This window comes from Epinephelus fuscoguttatus, linkage group LG8 (genome assembly GCF_011397635.1).
Source record: "Epinephelus fuscoguttatus linkage group LG8, E.fuscoguttatus.final_Chr_v1".
Taxonomy (NCBI): Eukaryota; Metazoa; Chordata; class Actinopteri; order Perciformes; family Serranidae; genus Epinephelus; species Epinephelus fuscoguttatus.
In genome coordinates, this window is record NC_064759.1 from 40108026 (window position 1) to 40131835 (window position 23810).

At 40.8% G+C, this 23810-nt stretch overlaps 1 protein-coding gene across 1 annotated transcript in view; it reads right to left on the minus strand.

Moving 5' to 3' along the window:
• Positions 1-1330: 1330 nt before the first annotated feature.
• sim1a (SIM bHLH transcription factor 1a) overlaps positions 1331-23810 on the minus strand; it is a 28127-nt gene continuing 5647 nt past the window's right edge. Inside the window, exons 3-12 of the mRNA XM_049584690.1 lie at positions 22322-22404; positions 19218-19307; positions 19024-19132; positions 18834-18919; positions 16003-16202; positions 15694-15800; positions 14216-14363; positions 8269-8434; positions 6631-7045; positions 1331-5741 (exon numbers count right to left, since the gene is read on the minus strand). Of these exons, the coding sequence (XP_049440647.1) occupies positions 5023-5741; positions 6631-7045; positions 8269-8434; positions 14216-14363; positions 15694-15800; positions 16003-16202; positions 18834-18919; positions 19024-19132; positions 19218-19307; positions 22322-22404 (2123 nt within the window). The 3' untranslated portion in view covers positions 1331-5022. The remainder of the gene's footprint in view (positions 5742-6630; positions 7046-8268; positions 8435-14215; positions 14364-15693; positions 15801-16002; positions 16203-18833; positions 18920-19023; positions 19133-19217; positions 19308-22321; positions 22405-23810) is intronic.

Genomic DNA, 23810 nt, shown 5'->3' on the forward strand with positions numbered 1-23810 from the left:
CATTCTGTAGTCGCCCCCAAGGAGCAGTGGGCTGAGAGCTGACCCGTGTCATTTTGAAACGCTGCCGAATAACAACGTAATTTAAGGAGGTGGAAAGTCCCTATAGAGCGGGCAGGAGAGGTAGTGGATGGGCGCAACAAATTGTACTTTCACCCAAGAGCCTGGTGTTCTCTTCCCCTATGAATGATAAACCAACCCATAATGGGTTTTTTTCTAAATCTAACAATGTGCTTTTGTTCCGTAAAGTGGACTGCCTGTTTTTGTTGCCTAAAAATTTACTACATGTTTTTGTTGAATAAGAAAATAAACGTAAATATGATATTCTAAGTGTATTGTGAAAAAGACTGTTTTCTGTGAAAATGGAAGTGTATTTTGAAAAGACACAGTGCATGTAACAAGTGTAAACTGATTCATCGTCCCAGAATGCCAACAACAGACACACCAGGATACCTAGCTCCTCATACATAGATGTGAAAGTCCGCTGACCAAATGCCGATATTTGACGAAGTGGGAGTGAGAACATGTGGGCATAACTATATGTGGATTTACCACACTAGAAACAATGATTTTGTATATTTTTTCCCACATTCCTCATGTGAAATGTGTTTTTCATACTATATATGGTCTTTGTAAGGAATTCTTGGACTTCCTGTTCAGTAAAAATGTGATTTTGTCATGTGTGTGTGTACAGCCATGTTTGAATGCTCTACACTGAATGTTTAAAACACACATTACCCATCTCTGCAAAATGACTTTATTTTGTCCTCTTTTAGAATTTGCTTCAGTCAAAAACACACCCAATATACAAGCAGTTAGACTGGATTCGATTGCAGCTATATTTCAAAATCATAAAGAAACATTTACTCAATAAATACAGTTTTTGCCTATGTGCTTAGATGTGGTGGGAGTTCTTTTCTGAGCATATTTACAGTACACCATAAATAACTTTAAGAGATGGAGCACATTTCAGGCTTTAACAAAATGAAAAAAATCCAAACTTGTATAAATATAGGTTCATCTAAGGTCTGAGGAGGACATGAAGGAAAAATAATCCAAGAGAAAGCTTGAACCCTGTTGTACAAACATGCCCACATAACAATAATTGACACTTGCTTCAGGGATCTGTCATAATGAATGCAATTAAGCTGCCTTGCCTGGCATTTTCAATGGGTCAAATTGCATATTATGGTCTGTCGGTCTTCCTACAGTCACCCAGAAATGTTACCACACATATCAGGATGGAAATCAATACAATGTGTCCCATATCTTGTGTCAATTTTCTTCATGACATGAAAGTTTCTGGTAAAGAAAAAAAAAGAAAGCTGCAGAATATATATCAGATCATTTTATTGTCTTGCCAATCAAATACTATATCAAAGATCCACGCAGCAGACGTGTCACCCATAAAAATATGTCCAAAAATCCACATGGATCTCACTGTACAATCATATTCATCATGTACCCATGAGAGTGATCAATGTATCTGCCTTTCTTTACTCCATTTACTTCCCTGCAAGATACCGCAACTGAGAGAAAAGAAACATGTAGAGAATGGCTTTGCATATTAGTCTGTGAGCTTTCAAATGACATGTGTATTATTTCAGGGCCAACCTGTTCTGTAAGTTTCATCTGTATCAGTGCAAAGTGCACCATACCCAACCCTGTCACTTCTCCTCATCCAAATGCATTGAAGAACAAGGAGACCCTTTTTACACAAACTCCATCTTTTCTAGTGCAAAAGGTTACACACACTGGGATGAATGTTGAAGTACAACTCCAGCCATTATCTACCCAGCCCTGTTTTCCATCATACTGATTGATTTTTATCAAAGTATTGTTTGTTTATTAACACACTGTAATGAGACACTGGCAGGAAAAGAATGTACTGTGGGGTAGAGTTTTGCTGTGCTATCCATTCTCTGTTTGTCTGACAGCTGTGACAGCAGTCTGGTCAAATAAACAGCTGTCTCATTAAAGATGTGGCATTATTGAGTCTTCTTCCATTCATAGGTTTTTATGTATATTTTGGAGTCCTCTGAGGAGCAGCAGCATCAGTTGTTTCAGAAAGTGTCCCAAAACAACTTATGTTTACGTTCAAGTGACAAAGCTCTGTAGCAGCTGTAATAATGTTTAACAACAATTATGACGGAAACAAAGAAGGAAGTCATGTTAAATTACATGGTGGCAACACAGTTGGGTTTGGGCATCAAAACTACTTGGTTAAGGTCAGAGAAAGATTGTGCTTACTGTAAAAGTAACTACATTTGCTATGTAAAGGACATAAATACATTGTAAAGTCATGAACATCAAGGACATAAGTATCTTCAGTTAAAAGAAGTCATTGCTTTGGGTTTTACATGGGATGTGAACAACAGTATCCTGGGTGAAAGTCCTGTGTTTGTTTAACCAATCAACCACTCAAACCTTCCTCCCTACACAGACTTTCTTGCTCTGTACATATACAGTCGTAACATTAACCACTGCCCATTGCTTGACATCACTGAACCAGGGAATTCTGGAGCCAGTGTGTGATTTTAACACATTACATGCAACTACCACTTAATGCGGTGTTATCAGGTCATGGTCATTTCACATACACTGTTAAAAGAAACTATTTATTTTAACTTAAAAAAAAATTATGTCTGGGCTGCCTTAAAATTTTCAAGTTGACTCAATTTGAGAGGACAAGTTGAGGTAACTGGGCGGCACGGTGGTGTGGTGGTTAGCACTCTCGCCTCACAGCAAGAGGGCACGGTGGTGTGGTGGTTAGCACTCTCGCCTCACAGCAAGAGGGTTGCCGGTTCGATCCTGGGCGTGGGAGCCCTTCTGTGCGGAGTTTGCATGTTCTAGGTTAATAGACTACACTAGGTTAATTGGTAACTCTAAATTGTCCGTAGGTGTGAATGTGAGCGTGAATGGTTGTCTGTCTCTATGTGTCAGCCCTGCGATAGTCTGGCGACCTGTCCAGGGTGTACCCTGCCTCTCACCCGATGTAGCTGGGATAGGCTCCAGCCCCCCCGCAACCCTCAAGAGGATGAAGATGAAGTTGAGGTAACTGTGTAATTATTCAATATGTCTTCTCAGATATAGTGAACTAAAAAAAAATTATGGCAACATGGTCACAAATTGAAACAGCTTCTTTTTACAGTGTATATCTGTGAGACCAGGTTTACCAGGATTGTTCTCTAATCTTAACCACCTTCTTATTAGCCTACTGTATTGTAACCATGACGATGAAGGTCCCTAACCCTAATCAATAAGTTATTTGAACCCTAACCAGGAAGGTCACCTAACTTTAATGAAGTATTTATTGTAATCCAAACAATGATCTTTCCCAAACTCGATTTGGTTGGCACAGACAAATAATAATGACTGCCCTGTTGACTGGGGCATCAGGTTAGAAAATTCTTCCTTGTGTTGTTACTCTAGAGGACATGAACAAACAACACATTTTGTCCTTTAATGAGGAAGACTTGTTGATATTTTGAGTTTGTACATAAAAACATTAATATTGTGTTAAAAATGTTAATGATTAAACATTGATTGTTTTGTATCTTGACATCTTGGTGGATGGGGTCTTGATTCTTGTTGGGATTGAGGGGTAGGGTTAAGTGTTAGGGAATCATGGTCCTCCAAATGGGGGTTTTCAGAGGCAGACTCCAAACTGAGTATTATCAGAAATTATCTTAGTTTAATGCTGTTTCAATGTATTATGGTCCTTTACTTTATAACAAGCAAAACAAAATAAAAGTATGCTAATATCTTGGTAGCTAACTAGCTAATGTTATATTGTTATTGCTGATTTATGCATGACACACATTTTGACATATTTCCATGTTGCTCCCCCCCCCGTTGGCATATGACACCTGTAATTTAACTCAAGTCAAGCAGCGATGTTGCTACACCTGTTATCGCTCCTCTAATATTAGTGCAGAATGGTGCCAGTTGTGGCTGATCGTCAGTGTTCTTTTTTATTTGATGATTTGTTTGATTGATTGTTAGCATGAAACTTAAGTTGTGAACAAATCGTGAGCATCCTGACAACCACAAAGGCAGCCTGTGGCCCATGCAGAAGAAATCACCACTGCAGAATAAGGGCATATTAGCAATGTCTGGCAACACTCACATGCAAACAAACTCACTATTAGAAAACCCTTTACCCTATATGTGACACTGGCTGCTCATTTACTGGTGAAGCATTTTGCTGCTGTTAGTGTTGGTGTTCTCTCTTTATTTGGGTCTGTTTGGGTAAACTAAGCAACAGGTCTAACTCTCTTTGGGTCACTTCAGGTCCAGGTCTGTTTTGGACTGGGTCTCACTTCTTTGAAAATTAACCTATGCATACATTCATTCATTCAGTCATTCATTCATTCATTTCCGTAAACCGCTTAAATTCTCTCAAGGGTCGCAGGGGGGCTGGAGCCTATCCCGGCTGACATTGGGCAGGCAGGGTACACCCTGGACAGGACGCTAGACTATCGGAGGGCTAACACATAGAGACAGACAACCATTCACACCTATGGACAATTTAGAGTTACCAATTAACCTGTCCCCAACCTGCATGTCTTTAGACTGTGGGAGGAAGCCGCAGTACCAAGAGAAAACCCACGCTGACACGGGGAGAACATGCAAACTCCGCACAGAGGGGCTCCCTCCTGGGTTCGTACTAGGAACCTGTGAGGCAGCAGTGTTAACCACTACATCACCATGCCGCCCCCTATGCATGCAGAGAGGCCAAAATCTTGTCTGGTCTATGGGCCAAGGGAAGCAAACAAATGACTCAAAGTAACAATCTTAGATGAAAAGCTGCAATAAAAAAAGCATGATTTACCAGAATTATAGGCACTGATATAATGATGTTATCTTGTTGTTCCCTCTTGAAGCAACCATTTGAAGAAACTGATCAGTATGATGGAAAAACAGGTTAACAGGATTAAGAATATCGATGGCTTAATGTTGTACCAATGTTGTAACCAGCTCAGGCTGTGTGACCGCAGTTCCACTGCGTGTGATCGATGACTGTTAGCTGCCATTGCTGATAATGACAGAGGTGCCTTTATGTCCGGGGGTCTGTTCTGCCTGTATGCGGAGGTGAGGGGTCATATCGTAGTGGGTGGGGCCCGTGCTGGCTGAGGTGCAGTAGCCCCGAAGGCTCTCTGGGTCATACAGGTGCTCCAGAGTGTAGCCTGTCAGGGAGTAGGCTTTATGCTTGTCCGAGTAGGGCCGTGGGTGAGTGTGGGAGGGGTAAAGGGCTGGCGCTGAGGTGGGGGAAGCCGAGCATGGACCCGGCCGACCAAATGGATGGTGCAATGGCAAAGAAAGGGGGGACAGGTCTGTTTGGAGGTAGTCTTTGGCCTTGTGAAGGCGTTCAGAACCTGGACTGCTGAGCCTGGACAGGGGGGCAGGACTAGGTGCAGGGCTGATAACATGACTCAAACCTCGACACACCACAGTCTGTATCGGCAGGGGCCCTTGAGGATACTCAGAAGTAAAGCAAGGACCAGCACCCTTTGGCAGCCCATTGGCGGGCCCCAGTGGGGCATCTGGAGGGCCTTTACGCAGCTGAAGTCGACTTTCTTCTTCTTTGATCATCTGCTGTGTGGCTCGGATCAGTGTCTCAATCTTGCTGGGTTCCTGTGGGCTGCAGCGGTAGTGGTCAGCCTGGTATCGATCCCCTGAGTCACTGGCTGAGCCCCCATCTGGGGAGCTAACCACACTGTCCTCTTCCCACTGGCCCCGGCCTGCAAAAGGATACAATGAAAACAGTCAGGGCAGAGGACACAAGACTCAATACTTTATTACCATTACAACATAGTTGATAGGGATCTGGTTTAGTGGGCACACAATAAAGTAGAAAAGCCACCTCATGGTTATATGCCAGTGTGAACCAGTCTCGGTACAGTTGCAGTTTACATCTCTTCTTTTCCAGACTCATATGTAGCAATGACACTTGGCAATGCTGCAAATATGAATTTTGCTTCAAAGAAGCTACAAATTCTAAAACATGGATGCTTCGCACTTATCTTCAACCCAGCAGCACAGACGACCTATGTAATCAGCACAGTTTTAAGATGGACACAGGATTAGAGTCACCAATTCAGTATCTGACCAAATGTCTCCCCTTCTGATCCTGAGATATGATGTTGAGTAAAAAAGAGCGTTTTTACAGAGCATTATGATGTCACAGTGAAATTCAGCTTTGACCTTTTACATATAAAATGTCATCATTTCATACTTTTATTCTATTAGACATTTGTGTAAAATAATATACTGTATATCATATTAATTCTTGAGTTATGGCCAAAAACATGTTTTGCAAAGGCTCTTGGCTTCGACAGGTTCCCCTGACTGTAATTCTGCATAGTGCTCTTGCATGAACAAATGAGAACATGCTAGTTACATGGCACAACAGCAGCACATAATGCATTAAGAGACTTAGTGTTTACAGTATTGACTGCCATGGATTGAGACAACACAACACTCAACAGCTTGTCTCTAATCTATCTATCAGGGGCTCTGGATACTGTGTAGGTGGCTGTTGGCTGGTTTAGTCTAAAACTACCAAGGCTTAACAGCTCATATTTTTCAGTCTTTACAGTGGACATGGCTCATGTTTGAGTCCCCACTCACCATGGTAGCTGTGGATGGCTGTGATGTGTGGCATGCTGCTGTCACATCCCTCACGGTTCTCCAAGGAGCTCTTGCTCAACGGTAGGACAGACCGGGTGGTGCTCCACCACGTGTCTCTGCCAGGCGGAGGTGCTCCTAGAAAATAACGCCCCGCCTCACATCGACCTCGCTCACAACTTTGACCTTGACCATGTGCGTGGAGGTGTGTGTAACCGTCGCTGGTGGGGTGATGGTGCTCTTCAGACAAGCTGTAGCAGAGCGTGCGGGGATCAGTGGTGAACTGCCTGTACACGCAGGAGGCATCCAGGCCTTCACCGTGCTCCAGCAGCTGAGGGGAGGCTGAGTCAGTGAGAGGGCTGCTGCCCCAGGGACTGTCCTGGTCAGACTCTGAGCGCTCTGTCTGGAAACTAGGATACTGCAGTGAGACATTTGAGGAGAGCGACAAGAAGAGAGATTATGGAAAGCTTTCAGATGAGGTTGCATACCACTGAGAAGACACATGAATGCTCAGCTTAACAGTGACTGTGAATGGTCACGAAGGAGGTGTGCTTGGACGGAAATGGGACACAGATGTGCCATGGGAATTTCAAAATAAAGGTATAACAATATGTAATGATGTTTCCACTTTGCACTGATTATATTAGATCGCTGATCACTAAACTGATATATCAATCCAGATTGATGTATTCCTACACCACTAATTACTACAATACAATACTTGTTTTAATATTAGCACTGTTGCTTCTTTTATTGGCTCCCCAGGCACAGTTAGTCATCCTATAAAAAAATAATTTGGGTCCAAGTATACTGGTTAGCTCTATTAAAGCTCTCAGGAACAATGCCAAGCTGAGTGGCAATCATGTCATTGTGTCCACAGTTGAAACTGCAGGTCACATGATACACTTGGGCTCAGAGATACCTTTTCCCATACATGACCATTACAAAAGAAACAGCTGTACAACAACTGAGCATCCCAAGCACCCTGAAACTAATTTGTTCAAGGTTCAAGGTTTCTTTACTGCAGAAACTGCAGAGAACAGTGCTCCTATCAACAGTTCCATCTGGGTGTCTTATAAATGTAAATGTTCCATTCACAGGGTCAAGCATTGTCATCCTGTCTGCCTCCATCATGTGAAAAAGCCACTGTGACCTTCAATAATGCACTGGGTCAGAGGGCACCACAGAACACAATTAATCACCATTAATTTTTTTTATCACTTTTTTTTCTGTGATTAATTAATTGAAAGTAACGCATTATTTTGACAGCTCTAGTTTTACATTAACCACATGTTATAATGTGTATCAGTTGTGTGTCACTTAAAGAAGCTACAGAATGCCCTGTCTGTTGCTATGAGATACCAGGGGCTTGACAAAGTATTTGATGATGAGAACAGGTTAGAATTGTCCTTTAAATAATCCATGACGGTGCCTCACCAAAGGAAACTCTGTATGCTCCCTTCAAATTAGCCAATACAAAAGTGTCATACCTCAATAGTAAGTGCTACAATACAAAGTTTTTAACCTTCTACCAGAAAATGCCACCTAAATATGAAGTCTGAGTACACTGTTCATGTCAGTATCACATCATGTGCGTGGTTTGAAGCTAAATGACCATGCAGTAAGACATTAAATCCTCACCTGTGTGTATGGCGAGAGTCTAGCTTTGGTCTTGGGCCGTGATACTCTGCTCTTCGGAGTTCTGCAGTTCTCCGTAAGGCTGCTGGCGGTGCTGCTGCTGTAGGGGAAAGAGGCCTTGGACGTGGCCTGGTCCAGAGAAAGCTGAAGGCCTTTATACTCTGTCTCCCTAAAGACAAAAACATAAATTCCATAAGCATTCACAGTAATATTGTTTATATTTTGCATTTGCATGTCATAGATTTAATACGGTCTATAATTACACAAGCAGAGATCCCAGTCCCATGGAAAGGCTGTTTATTAAAGAACACAAACAGCCTGTGTGTACCTGCATGTTTGGTTTTTCTCTAGGTGCAAAAACCCATTAACATCTGTTTAGCAATTAGAGCCTCATCATGGTGCTGAGAGGGCCACGCATGCGGAGAGCTGTGTGTTTGTGTTTCTGCGTGTGAGTGAGTGTATGTGTATGGGTGTGTGTGTGTGTGTGTGTGTGTAAGAGGTGGGGGTGTGCTAAGAGGGCTGGAACGGCTGTTGGGATGCTTGTTTTACCAGAAGGATTGCAGCAAGGCCTTCAACAAACACTCTACAGAGGGAAAGCTGTCCAATCAAATACACTGGGAGATTAAAGGCTATGTCTGGCTAAATCAGGCCCATAGGAGAAGCTTGGATGTCTCACTACTGGGAAATGGGAATTGATTTCTCGCTAAAGTGTTCTACAGATCTCGCCATGGATGATGAATCGAGTTTGGGAACAGAAAACCTGGACAGGGTTTACTTGAGACAAACAGTGATCCATCATCCACGCACATCTCCCCTCTGTCTCAATCTCTCTCCACACAAACACAAATTCATACACACATGCAGACACACTTCATAGGATTTGCATCAGTTTCATTCGGAGAGTCAAAAAAATACCACATTCATTAAGTACTGTCACTCTAACTATGATGCCCTTAAATTGCAGTGGTTATCTCTGTAAGAATTTTGTTGCTTTTAGGAAAATCACTTTGTGCAGTTTTAAGAGGAATACATGAGTGTAGACGCAAACAAATCAAAAAGTTTCCATACAACAGCAGGATTCATTGTAAGGTTTGATGAGTAAGAAAATGATGTGAATTATATGCTTATGTTCTTCACAGTCACAAGATCTCAACCCAAATAAACGCAGATGAAGAAATTTGGAGTGATGTATTAAACAGTGCTCTCCCCCACCACCATCATAATCATCAAAACACCACATGAGGGAATATGTTCTGGAAAAACACTCAGTATGTTTACATGACATTAGAGGAAATGGATTTATTATGTTAGTCCAACTGAAACCAGACTTTTAAAATGTATGTAAACATCTTTGGCCACACTGCCCGCGGAAGCGCAGCGCACCGAAATTCTCGCGCGCGCCGGAGCACCTCCGTTCACATCAGACGCGCATTTCTCCACGCCCTCGACAAGCGATTCTGCTCCCAGCTCTTGTTTTTCACTGCCTGGCTTGTCAGATTCGCTCGCGGCTTGCGCAGAAAACAGACCAGACGCCGAACTGATCGCTGCAAATCGTGAGCCTGCCGCGGAGCTTCCCGGCGCGGCGCGGCCAGTGTGGACGACACAGTCGGTTAACATGGGCGCCGAAAGGAAACTGCCTTCCCTTCTCGGCGCTTCGAGGCTATTCGCGGCGCTTCCGCGGGCGGTGTGGCCCGACTTCTCAAAGTCAGACTAACACACCAAGATAATGTGACTGGAAGCTGTGAGGGTCCAAAGGACAGAGGGATGTCGTATGCTGTAAAGCCCTGTGGCAAATTGTGATTTGTGATATTGGGCTTTATAAATAAAACTGATTGATTGATTGACTGATTGATTGATTGATTGAAATACTCCTGCATGTATACAGTCAATCGGACCCAAACTGGCAAAGGTGCTGGGCACATGCTCCACAGTTTCCACCCTGGGCTTTGACCCAGAAGTTAAATAGTATTAAATGTGTAATAGAAGAAGAAGCTGGTAACAACATGGCAAAATCTACATCCAGAGCAGTACATTTTGGGATGGACAAGAAGACACAGTTCGTGCGTTTTTCAGCTGAAATAATTAGATATTTTAAAATACATAAGTTGCAGTAAAACACAAAATGGTGATTGTCTGGTCTGTGACGTAAGAGGTCAACCAGAAAACATCCGATACTAATAAACTGAAATGGGGCATATTGCCATCTATTGTAGCGGAGTTGGACATACCTTAGTCAATAAATTAATTTGTCTCCTGTGATTGTGTGCTGGGACAAGGACAATAATCCAACTAAATGGCCTAGGTGAGCTATAACCGTTGCCCCACTTAACTGTGCATGTAAATGTACTGACTGCTCATCCCTCTCGTAGAGTTCCACACACTTGGAGAAACTATCATAATGCTGTTCTACACCTTACTCTTAGTCTTAATAAAGCAATTTAGTAGCCTCTTAAATTCACACTCAAAAAAGAGGACAAGGTTATGGTAATTGTTTTAGCTGCTAAAACCCAAAAATTTTAGCAGCCTGAGGAGGTAAAATTAACAAGTTTGTCACAAGAAAAGGGACAGGAGAAAAATCAAATCATGCTCTTCTTTCTAATCCTGTTAATTATCTCCGGATCCTTCAGATTTATTCTGTGATACCTTGAGGCCCCCCAACTCCCAGGTTTGGAGCCAGTGCTCTAAATGACTGTTAATATAAAGGCAACAAGTAGAGCCTTGTCCTTTTCTTTATCTTGCTCATGTATACATACAGTGTTAAACTATGTAACAAAATGTAGATATTTCAATTAAAGTGTTAGTATTTGGTACTGATGTTGTGTTCATTTAGACAAAGAGGGATGGAGTGCGTGCATAAGACAGCAGAGTGACAAGTTTGTGCCGAACCAGAATAGAAGGAGAAAGCACTGATAAAACAGACAGCGTAACTGTTGTGAGAGTCAGACAAGTAAAAAGTGGTTACGTGCTTTTGCTGCAGACATGCCTTTATTCAAACGATTGCTAAATCACTGTCAGGTTGTGGTAGCAGGGGCAGGTCCACAGACCCGGGACGGGGGTGTAGAGGTTATCAGAACTGAACACACAGTGGGAGTTCACATGCAGGTGAAGTGGCCTTATCAGCTGTGTTATCTGCGGCTGTATACACTAAAGCTACTGGGCAAACAAACTCTGCTCCTGACGACAACGCTCTACAAAAGCATACCTCCTACCCACATCCAGCTGTCTGGCTTTAGCCCTGTGTATTACAGAAAAAAAGGAAGCACACTGCCTCATTTCCAACATCACTGTGCCTCAATCCTTACAGTACCTCAGAAAGATTTACAAAAGCAGAACAAGGAGGGAAATAAGGCTTCATTCCCTTCACAGCAAGCTGGAGCCCATAAACGCTCATCAACTTTACAGCCTATCAATTAAAAGGCCATAAACACAAAGCTGTTATAGATTTGATGTAGGAGGTAGAGGAAATGTGTGTCAAGCTGTTCTCTGCCTCTGAAGGCAGCCGGCCGAGCTGCTTAATGGAGGCTTTTATGGGCCTTATTCATTTACGCGCTCACTTGTACATCTGTGAAAAACGCACATCAGGGGTCATAAAATAATGGGATAATAGGCAAGTAAACGGTATCCCTCACTTACTAATAAGAGTGTAGCTCATGATCTGCCATGATTACAGTTTGATTCTGTTGGACAGAAATGAAAGCAGCAGTTTGTAAAGAAGGTTTTAGTGGCAACACAGTGCTGTTGGTCTGTTTGTGCAGGATAAAGGCCCAGCATACACAACCCCAGCCCAGTCAGATATGCTTCAGCGCCTGCCTCTGTTTATATACTCAGCCTGTCAGCCTTAGATTAACTCTACCAGGTGACTGACGCCACCGCAGGGAGGCCGCCACAGGTAACAGCCAACACATGAGCACATTTAGCAAACTTAGAAACTAAGGACTGAGACGTTCTGACATAACTGTCGCACAAGCGAGCAGACACACTGATAGAGCACGAATCTCGACAACCATCAAAGGTAGAAAGAGCTGGAAAGTTCTGCTTTTCCTCAAAGAAATCCTCATCACATTTCCTTTGTTTCTAAGTCAGCCCACAACAATAAAGACTAAAAAAACAGAATATGGCTTGACAAACTTAATTCATCCGCAAACCAGGCTTCAACAAACACATGTCATATTTCCAATTAACCTCCAGTTAATTGCTTCACAGCAACTGTTTGCGTAAATCTCCAGTACCAACACTCATTATCTTATCAAAGCAGAGGATGACAGTACAACAGAGATCCAATCCTCTCTGCCCTGGAGCTGCCACGCATTTCTGTCATTTCACAAAAAAAATCCAGCTGAGTAAAAGGGTCAGGTGTCCTCCCCTTCATTTATACCACTACATCTTGATAACATTTTCATATAAAGAAATGTTCTGTATCTGTTTTCTGTATCAATAAGTAAAATACAATAAAGATTCAACCTATAGAGAGTTTGTGTCAGAGGGCTTTACTTGTGTTTTCAGAGAGAACGCTCTAGAAATGTGTCTACAAGTTGCTGCTGGGTCAGAATGGCTGGATGATCAGTAGTGGGCGTTAGTAGTAAACATCCATCCATCCATCCATCAATTCTCTGAACCACTCAGGGTACATCAGTCATCTTTAATTATATTAAATTTGGAGTCACACCCTGGACACGTTTCAGACATGTTTTTCCATCTGATGGAACAGATATGCTGCCTTCGCTGTACTACTAAACAAGAGGCTAGCACTACGCAGAGGTTTTATTTGTAAAACTTTGATCGAGCTGAGAACAGCAATTTAAAAAATCTGTGATGTCATCACAATGCACTGCACAATGCACACTCCACTTAATTTTTTTTTTTTTGGAAACAGCTTGCACTTAAATCTTTTAGTTTAGTACAATACAGTAACATAAACATTTTGAGTACACCAGACCCAAAATAAATGTGTCACATGACCCTCGTTTCAGATTCAGATAAACATTACTTTTTTTGTTGTTTGAGCATTTAATTCTATGTCATACAAACATAAATACATCGAGTACTCATTGTACAATATGTATTTAAATTTCATTGAATTATAAATATATTGTTCTAAGCTTAGGTTTACTCAATTGCCAGTTGTATTATTTATCTCATGATAGACATGATAGACACTCAAATATCCACACAGGTGGAAGGTCACTGACTCTGCATACGATTTAACTCATGGTGCGAAATGTCTTTTACCACAACATTAACTGTTACCCATTAGAACCATTGTGAAATACATTAACATGAGTGATTTAGAACAGATTTAAACAGTTTTCTTTGGCTCATGGCCTTAAACACATTGTCTCAAGGCATGCTGGGAGACTCCACCGATTTTGCCCCAACTAATTAGGTGAAATTGGCTTTATAAATTTTAATCAAATTAACTGAAAACAACAAAAAATGTTGACTTAACACAAAAAAAGTTATGTCAAGCTCAGTTTTGTGTCAAGTGAGCATAAAGTTTTTATGTCATTTTGACAATCTGAGGCCTTTGTTTAAACTTTAATATTTCGTGTCATGGATGGATTCTGGTTTACAGTATGTAAAGTCTATGAGCTGAGTGGGAACTCATGGGTGGAGCCAACAGGGGTAACACTACTACACATACTCAGTGAGCTGCATACTGCAGAAATTCTTATTTGACTAGAAAGGCATCATCTTTGGGTCTAGTATCCAGTTCTTATGACACATCCATGGTCATATTCAAACAAATGACAGAACCACTTGAGTGATACACAGCTAGTATGAGCAGCAGTATTTAGCATGGCGGACAGATGAAGCAACCTACAGTAACACCACAGTGATATGACATGAACATGACATCACTGTCTCAAGTAAACCTTGTGGATCTCTATTTGGCAATCACATCAGCATAATGATCTTATGAAGATATTTAGGAACAGAGACAGATACTTACGTGAGAACATAGTTGACACTAACAATGCAGTGCGGTCGGGATGAGCGGCTGTTGTGTACGATGGTTGCATAACTCTGAACCCAGACCCAGCCACCATGCTTGGCCAAGAAACGGTAGTACTTAGTGGTGACCTGACCTTTCACCAGCACTGCAAGACCAGGAAATGGGAAAGAAATTACAGCAAATGATTACTGGGAGAAAAATACGAATTATAGCATATAATTAACAACATTAAAAAAGTATTTCACTGTTGGAAAGATGGCCTTTTCACAAAACTGGGCTGTCTATGCAGCAGAGACATGCAAATACTTTGAAACTGCTGCTACATGACCAATCAAAACAGAAAACGGCTGTGGCATTTAATTTTGCTCTATAGTAGAAAACCTACAACTACAAGAATACAAGACAATAAACGCTCCTGCTGGTGGGTGACATAACGCGAGTTGGTTTTGAGCAACTCATCTGAAAAAGTTATCGTGGCTCAGCTGGTATCAAACAATCTTGTTTTAAGGAACATTACAGAAGGCTAAAATAACTTAAAATAACTTCTGAAGGCATTTGAGGCGAGATATAAGCAATGCAGTAACAGAATTTTGGTTTATATTTCATCAGCACTACTTAGTTTTACCGTTTGATCTCAGCTTTCATTTTCACGTTACAGGAAACAGTATGGCACCCACTTCCTGTTCACAAATTCTTGTATTACAGCCAAACAGTGCACTAAAATATGTTTCTGAAGACATTTTAGGTTAGAAATCTGCAACACAGTAACATAATCTTGGTTTATTTTGATAAGTACTGCATTGTTTTACCATTTGATCAGAGTTTGGTCTAAATCTGCTTCTATACCCTTTGTGTTCACGATGGCAGTCATACGAAAATGCAGAGGTACAATTTGTCGTTTGAGCAACAGCCCCAGAGCCAGCATAGATAACTGGCAAATGAGTAGGGAGATCTGGGCGCTGGTTAGATGGAGGGAAGTTTATCACAGTTCATTGACACGTACTACCCATGTTGCTATGATACAAAACTGCTTAAACTATTGGCAAAGTATTCCTTTGACAAATCAAAATATAGCGGCAAATTGCAGCAAGAGGTGATAAATTCTTAAAATCAGATAATACTGAAATTAGAAAACTGTGGTAAGCATTTTTTTTAAATTTTGTTTTATCTTACGGCATTGTGAATAGTATAATATACATGAGCTGTTTTATATCAATGTATGGAATAACTATTGCCTAATTATTAAAAAATACCACAAGGTAATGTAACATAACACCAACGTGATATGACACAACACAACATCACGTCACATATTATAGCAGCATAACATATGAAAACATAATACACTATAACACTGCATAGCCAGGTGTAGTGTGTCTGCTCTGGAACAGTGTGTGTGTGTGTGTGTGTGTGTGTGTGTGTGTGTGTGTGTATAAAGAGAGATTTTGTAGAAAGGTTAAACAAACCTAACTCACACAAGTGATGAGCACATCGCAGGTGGAAGGAGTCACAGCTGTGGACATGATGATACAGAGTCTTCTCGATTAGATCCTGAGGCTCGTAGCCTGTCAACTCTGCAACCCTAAGCAACACACACACACACATTCACAGGATTCATTGTCCCTTCCCATATTTACAAACACTCACGTACAAACTGCACGCACAAAATATGTATCATACAAATATGAGAAAGAGAGTCCCAACCCCACTGTTACATACTCATGCGCACAAACACGTACGCACAGAGTGCAGGCTGATACAGAACAGTGTGACACAGAACGTACCGCGAGTCGAGGAAGATGAGCTTCATGTCCAGGCTGGCTCTGAACATGAACATGTTGCTGTGCAGTTTGATCTCAGTGACAGCACTAGGTGGCAACGAGTGACCGACGGCCACCAGCCCCACGTTCTGATAGCAGCCGTCAAATGGAGACATGTCCAGGCTGTACTGACGGATCTTCAGGTAGCCGCTACAGTGGATCACCTAGGACAAGAGTTCACACATGGATAGTGAAAGAATAAAAAATCAGTCCATACATGCTCCAGTTAATCTTTAGTCCTGTACTCTGTACTCTACTTGAGCACTAGTAAGGCTGTAAACTAACTTTACAGCTCTGTGAATGAACTCAGCCTTCTTCTCTAGTTGCAGCTGTGATAACTTTCCAAAGTTATAATAATCCAGTCTCTCAGTATTTTAGTTCTCATATATAGATTTATTACACAACTGCACAACCTGTTCACATTACATGTTATTCATTTTACTAATATTAGTAAAATGAAACTCATGGAAAAGACATAGAGACAGAGGTCACACCTGTACCAAACACACAATGCTACAGCGTCGTGCATGCAGATAATAACCTGCACCTTGTTTCGTGTTTGCTGAAATGTTAAAGGTCCAGTGTGTATGATTTAGAAGGACATATTGGCAAAAATGAAATATAATATTCATAACTATGTTTTTTTCATTAGCTCATAACCACCTAACCCTAAATAAAAGTCACTGTGTTTCTATTACCTTAGAATCAGCTGTTATATCTACATATGGAGCGGGTTGCAATATTTTATTTTTTTTTCTTAGATGGCAAAGGCACGACCTGCCCTTCTCTGCCTCTGATTGGTTTAGGCATGACCCTGCCAGCCCTTGCTATTTTGCTCATCATTAAACTGTTATAATTTCTTTTCAATTCTTCATATATAGGGTCAGAAATTATTACAGCTTTACGATTTCAAGCTAATGACGGCAGAACAGCAAGGGCTATGTGAGAAATGTCATCGTATGGCAGTGGTACGCCAAAGTCAATCAGAAGCAGACTACAGCCGGTCATGCCTTTGCCATAGTAGGAAAAAAAATATATTGCAACCCGCTCCATATGTAGATATAGCAGCTGAATCTAAGGTAATAGAAACACAGTGACTTTTATTTAGGGTTAGGTGGTAAGGTGGGTCCTTTCCCACAGAGTGGACCAAGTTTTTTCTACAGAAGCCCAGAAAGAACAAATCAAATAACAAACAAATCAAACAAAACAAAATCAAATGAAAACAAATCAAACACTGGCTCTAGATAGGGCCTCTCACATTTTTACATCAGCCACCATAGTCTTCACACACGCTTGGCACACAGGAGAAGTTTCAATTCTGCAACCTCACTGCAAGATGCCAATAAATCCTACACACGAGACCTTTAACTTTCTTCCCACTTTCTTTCCAATGCACACTCTTTATGCATCAAGGTGAAAATTGTCATTGGAGAGGACGATCTGTGTATGAAAAACAGTGGTCCATATTGAAAAAAAAAGGAATTGGGAATGAGATAGGTGTGCAAGTGTTTTGTCATCTTTTTGAAAGTGGGAAATTTGGAAAATGGAACATGTATTCAGATTATGTATCTGCTATAGTTAACAAAAAATTTCAACTCATGGACCACTTACTTGCTTGTTACTGACCTAACAACTATATTCCACAATTGTTATCAGCAGTTAAACTTTTGAGCCAACGTGGAAGAGATTTCCTAAAAATGCTCAAATAAATGTAAAGTTTGAAGATCTACTGTTCCATGACAAGTGAGCAAATTCCATCTGTTACTGAAGATCAAGAAAAAAATCAAGCAAATAAGTGGACCTTGAGTTGAGACTGTTTGGGATCCTTTGTTTCCAAGAAGAACAGGGATCATATTGATCTCCTATAGTGTCCATAAACCTTGACAACCTTATCCATCCAACACTTTTATCCAGAGCAGCATGCTATGGATATTATGGTCTCCGTCTCCCTTAATGACTTTGGTGACCCCTGACCTTTCATGTAGTGCTGCCATTAGGGCAAAATTTCCAGTCTTATAGACCAATTCACCGGTAACTTCATAGTAGAAAACCCTGTATCATGTGCATACAATGAAACGATGCTGAGTGAGTGCTCCCTCATTCAGTTAGTTTTTAGGCACCTAAAAAAATTAGTTGAAGTGTATGCCATGTTTAGAATATTTTCACTGCTTCCCCTTGCCTTCAGACAGTCCTTTCCAATGGGGAACTGAAGCCATTTTCACAAAGCTGCCAGACTCCATTGACAGTCACACAGACACAGAGTCAACTGTTGCCTTGATTGGTTAGTGTGTAAGGTAAAGAGGAGAAAATATTCCAAATATAGTATATACTTGAACTGATATTGATTTTTTTAGGTGGCTAAAATATGTTTTGCAACATGACAAAATTTAAACTTTGCACACAAGCTAGCATGTTATCCAATAAGCAAATGGGCATTAAATTTGCTTTGTTTTGAAGTGATTAATATGATTTTTTTTCTTCTTCTTCTTATTATTATTTTTTGGGCTTTATGCCTTTAATATACAGGACAGTGTGAAATGGGGAGACAGAAAGAGAGTGAGGGATGACATGCAGCAAAGGGTTGCAAGCCGGAGTCAAACTTACGACCGGTGCAGCGAGGCATCACATCTATACATGGCACCAGCACTATCCACTAAGCTACCGACGCCCCGAAGTGATTAATATGATTTGACATTTACCAGAACATGTCATTTGTCATTTGTCAATTTGTCAGGCAAGAGTAACAACAAAATAAAGACAGTTGTGTTCACACCAGTTTAGCAGCACAGTCTTACCTTGTAGCCTCCACAGGTAAGCCCAGCATTTCTTTTAGCGAGGACACATTTCATTCTCAGAAAGAAGGAGCGTTCCATTTCATATTCTGCAGTGAATTAAAAAATATGCAAAAAAACCAACAACAAGTTATTTATGCTGTATGATGAGTCCATGTCATATATAGCTCAGCATGCCTAGGTTGTCAATTACCATGAACAAAGTGTGAATGGTAAGGCTGGTGTGCTGTTAGGACGGCTGTCATTTCATCATGGTCTGCTGGATGAATGTATTCATAAATGCTGTTTCCCGTCAACTCTACCTGTTGAAACGAACATTCATCTCAGACACATAACACATCAGGACCAACATACCAGAGGAGGTCAAGGATAGTTTGTCAAACCAACCTGTGACAGGCCCAAGTGCACTGATGCTGTTTCTGATATGTACATTATTTTCCCATCTGGAGCAACCACAAAAATGAAGCCGTCTAATGTCTGAAAGAAACGATAAAAAGAGAGCTGTTATATTAGATATCAGCAAAAGGCCAAAACTTATTTGCCTTTTAATGAAATCAGTATTATAGTTTTGAATCCATTTCCTAGACAACATGTTTACAACATAGTGTCTTATTATTATTATCATTCAACTGTACTGTAATAACTCTGCAGAGCTGCTATCACAGCAGACAGGCGGACTGCTGTAACACCATGACAAAATAATCATCTGAGGAAAGGCATGAAAAAACAGAGATAACACTGACATTTAAAGGAACATTTGAATTAAACACCATCACCAGTTCATACTAATACAGTCTAACACAACAGCCCTGCGATAAATCCTACCCGTTAACTTTTTTTTACTAGGTATTAGACTGAATTTGTTTTAGCTAGCTGTACTTCCCCAAAAACCAGCAAGTGAGAGGCAGCAGGGTCATAAATATATATATATATATAATAATAATAATATATATATAACAGTACAGGCAGTGCAATTGCACCGGGGCCCATAGGACAGGAGGCAGTAGAGCGGGCAGGCCCTCCAGCAGTGTGTTGGCTGGAGAACAGGATCTTATAACTCATTCAGATTGCCACCTCAGTAATAGCTACGCCAATGTTCAAAGAAGAGCTCATGTTAAATTAAAAAAGTAGTGCTAACTGCTATATATGCCACCATAAATGCAAAACCCATCTCCATCATGGTTTCTTTTTTTTCTCAGTAGCCATCTATTCTACAATAATTTACTTTACATAAACTATGAAACCGCAAATAAAACTGTACAAAATATTTAATTGGATAAATACTTTATACATTATTTAATATTATTTTATTTGGTATTTTTGTCATATTTGCACTGGGTAATATGTAGGTTGATGTTGTCCAATATCAAGTTGTAGCTAGATTAGATGCAACATTTTGCACTACGGCCCATCATACGTAATTACATGCACTGGGGCCCTTCCTCACTACCATACGCCACTGAGTGGAAGGCTATATCATTATAAGCATTTGTGATATTAACTGATAACAATAATAATAATATTGATTATTTAACAAGCAGCACATTTCCATTGCTGCTAGCTTGTAGCTGTAGCCCCCTCTGGCTAGTTTGTAGCTACTTGTCGTTAAAATAGGCGTCAGTTACACTGGGGACACTGGGGACATGTCCCCATCACTTTTTGAAATGGACGATTTTATGCCAATCACTTTTTAAAAGCATAATTCGTTGAAAATAATCTGAAAAAATATCTTGTCAAGACAGAAATTTCTTGACGAGAAATGCTAACTAACAAATTGGAATGCTTTCAAAAAAGGTTAATTTGCACAATAAGAAAACATACAATGAAATGTGAGGTCAATATAAAAGAAACAAAGGTGCATTGTTAAAAAGATTAATGTAAGCTTAGCAAAAATACCTCCCAGCCTACTAATTCTAAAATGACTCAAAAAAAAATGCATGCGCCAATGATCTGTAACTTCAACTGTTTCTTGACACAGCTTTTTTGTCCAAGTTTTCCATTTCCTCACTCTGCGAACATGTCAACACATATGAGCTAAAGTCCAGGATGTGAATATCAATCAATCAATCAATTTTATTTATAAAGCCCAATATCACAAATCACAATTTGCCTCACAGGGCTTTACAGCATACGACATCCCTCTGTCCTTATGACCCTCACAGCGGATAAGGAAAAACTCCCCAAAAAAACCCCTTTAACGGGGGAAAAAAAACGGTAGAAACCTCAGGAAGAGCAACTGAGGAGGGATCCCTCTTCCAGGACGGACAGACGTGCAATAGATGTCGTACAGAACAGATCAACATGATAAATTAACAGTAATCCATATGACACAATAGCTGCCACATGCACATTTTAAGAAGTTACCTCCCCAAATAAAAGAGTACTGATGGGTAGATCTGCTCAGATTTGTGCTGACTCATGAGGTATGACATGAAATGAGAAAAGCTGATCTACATGAAAACAAAAGCAATACAGAATCCTGAGAGCCTTACTGCATTATATTGCAATATATTTCTAATTGTCACCTGCTGCCTGAATTTTGGGTTCTCCTCTCCATAAATACAGATATTTCACCATAAATTGGTGCATAAGAAATCACCAAATGCAAGACATGAAATGTTTGATGCTCCAAAATTTCCTGGGGGATGACCCCTTGACCCTCCACTTCGAATGTGTCCTCCCAAAACAAGACCTACGCCTTAGCCTAGGCTATGCCCTTTTGATGTGCTGTTTTTCCTGCCCCGCTGTAATCATCTACTCAGACCTCATACTGATCCCTCCCTTAAATTGCCTAAAATCGCATTACAGACCATTTAAAAAAGTATTTTCATGTGAGCCCTCATGTCCACAACAATTTTCAACACAAAGTGATGCCCTTGATCTTTACGCTGTAGACCTCTCTGGCCAGCACATAGATCTGTTTGTCAAACCAGTAGACCTACATTTTAAGCCAGCCTGTTGCCCCATATGACAAATCTGTAGACCTGTTTGAAAGCTTGTAGCCCCGTGGTCTGTAACTCTGACAATCCTGTAGACCAGAGCTAGCCAGCCTGTGGTTCTCTGTGGCCAGCCTGTAGCCCTGCAGCCCTGCTCCATTGTGTTGCTGCTGATGTGAGAGGGGCTGCAGGACAGACTGAGGCTCTGTGCGTGACCATGAATGCGTTCAGCTCATTTCACTCTTAAAGCACAAGAATGAAGGCAGCAGGAGGCAGACGGCACTAAACCACACACACACACACACACACACACACACACACACACACACACATTCTGCCTATGGCTGAACAATAATAATAAAAATAATAATAACAATGGGAGAATTTTGTACAGAGCTAAGCTTTACTTTTTTATTCCTTCATCATAATGAACATTTTAATGGCCTTTTAAGAGACCCTGTGACATCTCCGTCACTTGAAAACCCCAAAGCCCTCCATTTTTTTCAGCTACTCTTAGAATGTAAGAACTCTTTACCACTGTAGTACAATAAGTACCTGTAAGAGATGCGAGCCTAGCTCCTGGCTGACTCCATCCAGAGAAGTGCTGCGGCTCACATGACCCCAGGACTCCCCCAGGCCTGGTAAACAAATCACACACACACAAATGAAAAATATAATTACAAGAATCAAAATGTCATATTTTACAATGAAAGCAGAGAGGGGATAATACTGGCAACTTGGTAAACCTGGTAACCCTAACTGATGAGGCTTTCATTCCAGCAAATGTGAAAACAAATAATAATGTCTATAAACTGATTTTACAGACTAACAGAGTAAAGGCAATTTAATTCCTTTAATGTTCAGTACACAATTACTAAATATGCTTTCAATGTATAGCCTGTCAACACATTTAACTACATCATATTATCGAAACACAATGACAACACCAGGAATATAGAGATTGATATGAGTTTTTACTGGTATGATTACAACTTAAAGAGAAACTCGATTTGTATTTTTTTTTTTTTTTTGTCGTTGCGTGCTTTACATGTATATTTAACACATATATATTTTTTCACATCTTGTCTAGTCCCTGCCTTTATTTGTCCAGCTTCCTTGTCCTTGTTCTAAGCTGTTGTATTTGTTTCTGTGTAGCTACACTGAGAGCAATGCAAAGAACAAAAGATAAAACAAACAGAACAACGGAGTCATATTCGTTGTGTGTGTACATAATTGGCCAATAAAGCTGATTTTGATTCTAAATAAACGGCTACTGTTCACAATGTGGGTGAAACTGTGTCTGCAGGGGGAAATGCGGCTAAATTAAAGGGCCCGTTGGTTTACAAATACTAGTAAGGCTCGTTTAACTGCAGCAATGACCATTACAAGTCTAAAATCAACCTAGTGCAAATCAGTGTGTTGCGTTTACGGTCTGCAGCCTGCAGCCCTACAAAACACCAACCCTAAAATAAGACTCGTATGTTTATCGAATCAGCGCAAATGCTGCAGCGTGGAAATATATTGATAAAGCCTTCACAACTGTCGGAAAGAGAGCATGTCAGATGGTGTGAGGCGCAGAGCCACGGCGGTCAGAGCAAACAGGAGTCCGTGCAGGAGCGATCTCCATTCACATGCAAATCCCGCTCTGCAGAATAAACAGGCGGCGTGTGAGGATCACAGCGACCCGCCGCCTCCCCGCTTCATATGGAGCTAATATGGACTGCAAGATCGCATCAAAAGACACTATCAAATTAACCCCCAAACACCCACAAGTGGCAAGAAATCACTGGCTTCCACTTCAAAAAGAGAAAAGAAGTATAAAGACCGAGTCTGTAACGCCGCTGTAAGAACACAATTTAGTAATTTAATTTAGACTCCTTTAGTTAGAGATGTGATTTTATCTTCTGGCTCTAAATGTTGTTGCTCCCATACACGACTCAGTTAGCTAGTCTTCACACAAGTCCTGTAGGCCCTCATTAATAATAATAGGCTAATTATACTACTACTAATACTAATAATAATAGTGATCATAATTATAATTATA